General features: G+C 41.4%; 2 protein-coding genes across 2 annotated transcripts; one reads left to right on the forward strand and one right to left on the reverse strand.

The window, feature by feature from the left end:
• Positions 1–475: 475 nt before the first annotated feature.
• On the forward strand, positions 476–1,531 carry LOC127939315 (uncharacterized). The gene is made up of 3 exons (XM_052536117.1): positions 476–632; positions 712–868; positions 1,201–1,531. The coding sequence occupies exons 1-3, from the start codon at positions 488–490 to the stop codon at positions 1,529–1,531; spliced, it is 633 nt and encodes a 210-aa protein (XP_052392077.1). The 5' UTR covers positions 476–487.
• An 812-nt stretch (positions 1,532–2,343) lies between these two features.
• On the reverse strand, positions 2,344–4,100 carry LOC128021530 (uncharacterized). Its single transcript, XM_052608811.1, has 2 exons — positions 3,448–4,100; positions 2,344–3,346 (listed from the first exon to the last, which is right to left on the reverse strand). The coding sequence occupies exons 1-2, from the start codon at positions 3,762–3,764 to the stop codon at positions 2,425–2,427; spliced, it is 1,239 nt and encodes a 412-aa protein (XP_052464771.1). The 5' UTR covers positions 3,765–4,100; the 3' UTR covers positions 2,344–2,424.
• Positions 4,101–4,314: the final 214 nt, after the last annotated feature.

Here is a 4,314-nt window from a genome sequence, read left to right on the forward strand (position 1 = left end):
GGGCAACACTTCTGTGCGGCAGGACACTGGCCATCATGGAAACAGCTTTCAGCACATTCTGGAACGCTCTTCGGTTTGGGACATTGTCCCGGCTTCACTGCATGGACACAGATAGTCAGCTTTAAGGCCTGTTCACACCGGGACGAATTTCGCGCGCGATATTCGCCGACGTTTAACGCCTCATGACTAAACAAAGGGCGCCAATGTGAGTGTGCACACTGACGCGAAAAACGCCACGCGTAAAAGAGTCATTTTTAAAAAAATGCCTCGGGTTCGTTTTTTTGGTTTGACGCACCGCGTCAAAAACTATACGACCAATGAGAATGGCGCTTTTGCACACGTGTCTGGAGCTTCTGAAGTTACAGTAAAACACAACTTGGGGGCGCTCAAACACAAAACTGTCTTGCTGTGAGCACACATACGTAACGGCGAAGAAGATATACCCCAAGTAGCGTCTACACTGCCGGGAAGAAATAAGACGAAGAAGATGCAAGGCAAGATGAATGTAGAGTTGCTGGTCTCGTTGGTGTCGGAACACAAAGAACTATATGACAAACGTGACAGTGATTACAAAAATCTTGATAAAAGAGAACTGTTATGGAGTGGTATTGCACAGCAAATGGGCCTTGATGGTGAGTTTAATTTCATTTAATTGTCTTTCATGTACGTTCCTACAAACGTTTGACAATCGCCATCGTTTGTGTGCTGTAGTGGAGGAGGTAAAACACAAATGGAAAAGCCTGCGAGATACATATACACGAAAAAAGCGCGAAGATGATTGCCGAAGTGGACAGGCTGCTGAAAACAAGAAGACGTGGAAATTTATGAAGGTCATGGAGTTCCTCGCAACATCAACTGAATTTCGAAGGTAATATCATTAGAACATTACAATACATAGCTGTGTGAGCTCTGCTATAATGCATTGACATTAAACATTGATTAACATGATATCATTGCATGTTCCCTGTTCACCATGCGATCACACCTCTAGTTCAGTATATTAGTTTATGTTCTGTGTATAGGTAACCTCTGCTGAAATTTTGTTGCCTGACATATGGTACATTAAAATTTGTATGAATCTAAACTAAATTAGTAATTAAACATTAAGCTCTGGAGTATTTTGTCAAGATGGGTATGAAGTGTGGCATGGCCCACAGTGTGAGTTATTGTTTCTGATGTAAACTGAATTTGTCTTTACAGTGTTCACAGCAATATTTCTCCTGAAAATATGGATGAAGGGGTTGAGCAAGTGGTGGTTCAAAAAGAAGTCAGCGACAGAGAAGAAGCATCAGCAAGCACGTCTCCAGGATCATCCTTCTCCAGCCCAACTGTGACCAGGTCTACTTTAAACAAAAGAAAACGGCCAGAGACACCAGACTTGTTGGACCGGTACCTTTTATCCAAAGAAGCCAGGGAAAGTGAGAAAGAGCAACGAAGAGAGCAACAAAATGATGAAAATTACTTGTTTGCTCTTGGCTTGATACCAGCACTAAGGAGATTGTCCCCAGCCGTACAGTCTTCAGTCAAATAAAAAATACATCAGCTGTTGCATGATGCTGAGTTTGGCCAGGCCTCTTCTGCTTTTTTTCCACAGCAGTCGCCGGTGTCCTACCATCAGGTCCCCCCACAGACCCCAACAAACTATGGCTGCTCTACAACTTCTTGGCTACCATAATAGATGTTTACTGTATACATTTTAATTCTGTATTTTTTTGTTTGTTTTTTTACATTCAAGAAATTTAGTTGAAAATGGCCATTTCATAAATGTTTATTTGCACTATTGTTCACTTGCACTACAGTCATTGTAACCACCTTTTCTGACTCCCTTTTTTACTTTATGTTTGTGATTGTTATTGCAACTTGTAGTTCATTAAAAAAAAGTTTCATTTTTCCAAAAGAAATTGTGCCTTGAAAAAGTGACTTGAAAGTAATTTAACATATTTTGGGATTTGGCATATATTTGTACATAAGTATTCTTGACCTCTTATTGAAATAACTATGTGCCTAATTATGGAGTCACTGCATTTATAGGCAACAGTTATCAATCTACAGGAACATAACCATTTTGGGCACAGCATTGTGCAGGGAATGAGAACATTTTAAAGAAAATGCTAGTAAAAATGTTTATTAAAAATACACATTTTCAAAAATACAACTTACATTTAGTTGTAAATAAGTATACGTTGAAGTGACCAAATACTTTACTTTTTGCAAAAAAAAAACTATGCTTTAACTTTGGTAGAACATGTTATATCAAAAATATTTAATTTGCTGTGGTGAGTGCTGCCATATTAATTAATGAAGAATCAGATGCAATAGATTTGAAAGTGTATTCAAGTTCACAGAAATTGTATATATACACATACACTAGCAGTTTTCACAATGGAAAATGTAATTAAAATGGCTCAAATTTATAGGTTGATATTATCTGTTCCCCAGAGCATGGTTCACATGGTCATACTGCCAAGCAACTTCTCCTGCTGGTGAGTTGAAGTACTCTTTGTACAGTTCTCGGACATTTTGGGCCTCCACAGATGCCCGCTGCCCCCTACAATGTTCAAAGCCTTGTAGTGGTTGCTCACAATCATGGTCATCCTCTGTGGCACGAATCTGGTCATTTCCGTTCGGGCGCAAATAATTGCACAATGCACAAGCAGCTTTGACAACTTTGTCAACAACACTTGGTTGAACCTGTAAAGTTCTTTGGAATACCCGGAAGCGTTGACTGAGGATGCCAAATACATTTTCAGAGATGTGCCGTCCCCGAGACAAACGATAATTGAAAATTCTCTTGTCTGTGGGGAGGCGGCGTCCAGGGTGTGGCCGGAGGAGATATGGTTTCAGCGGAAAAGCTTCATCCGCCACAATGACATGGTTAACTTTTCCCAGCTCAGGAGCACCTGGAAGTTCACTTGGTGGGGGAACATTCAGAGTTCCATTTCTGAGTGCCTTTCCCAGTACAGAATTGGCAAAGATTCCTCCATCACTGTTGCTGCCATAGCTCCCCACATCAACCACCAGGAAGCGGTAATCTGCATCAACTAAGGCCAGCAATACAATGGAGAATGTACCTTTATAATTAAAGTATAGAGAACCAGAGTTTGCAGGGGCCTGGATGAATATGTGTTTCCCATCCATGGCTCCCAAGCAGTTAGGGAAATTCCATCTTTCATGGAATCTCCTGGCTGTACTCCTCCACATCTCTTCAGTAGGCACTGGCAAATGTTCATCTCTGAGGCAGTGCCACAATGCATCACAGGTTTCACTCACTATCGAAGCCACAGTTGACACACCAAGTCGAAAGCTGGACGCAATAGTGCGGTACGAGTCCCCAGTGCTTAGAAAACTGAAATAGAAATAGAAATAGACAAATACTAATTTTTAACAATGCTCCACATATGTTTTTACAACATTCATTGAAGTGAATAACAATGTAAACGAACTCACCGTAAACACACGGCCAAACGCTGTTCTGGGTCGATTGGTTTACGGTAGTGTGTCTGTTCTTTCGTCAGCGAGGGAGCCAGTTGTTGAAGTAAATTTTCGAACTCACTGACGGACATTCTAAAATACCCCCGAAAACGCTCATGATACATTTTCAGCTCTTGTACCAGTCGATAAAACTCCCCATGTTCTTCTCTTCTCGTAACTATGGGATGTACCCAAAATCGGCGTCTTTTCCGGCGTCTTTCCTCATTCAACAGAACAATAATTTCTTCATCGCTGGAACTGGAGCTGGAGCTACTGGTGCTTGAAATATTCATGTTTTCTTTGTATGATTCTGACAAGCGCGTAAATACTTGCTCTCTTCTTCTGAGTGAAAAGCGAGTTTAAGAAGTGTAAAGTTGCGCAGCGCCACCTTGTGTACAGGGGTATTTCTGTTTTACATTAAGCGCCATCTAATGTCAGGGAATGAATTTGCATGTTCACTCGGCTCATCGTCAGCGAAAATCGCTTGGGTGTGAACACAAAAAACGTGTTGAAAAACGCTGGCGAATAACGCGCGCTGATATTCGTCCCGGTGTGTACGGCCCTTTAGTCTGTGCATAGAGACCGTATGCCACTTAAATATACAGCACGAAACACGGAACACAAATAGCTGTTTTGCAGCTGCAGAGTAAATTATATTCCAATTATTCCTTTTTGGTAAAGCCATCCTAGGCTTAAAACCATCCTAAGAGAGTAAAGGTAGGGTATGGATATACAAAAGTGCTTTAGAAAGAGTTGGGTAGAGTACCAAAACACTTTGAGCCAATAAGCAGGGGCGGGTGTTCTCCTGATGGGAAGGAGAGAGCATGCTGTGCACAGGACTGG

This window comes from Carassius gibelio, chromosome A2 (assembly GCF_023724105.1).
Source record: "Carassius gibelio isolate Cgi1373 ecotype wild population from Czech Republic chromosome A2, carGib1.2-hapl.c, whole genome shotgun sequence".
NCBI lineage: Eukaryota > Metazoa > Chordata > Actinopteri > Cypriniformes > Cyprinidae > Carassius > Carassius gibelio.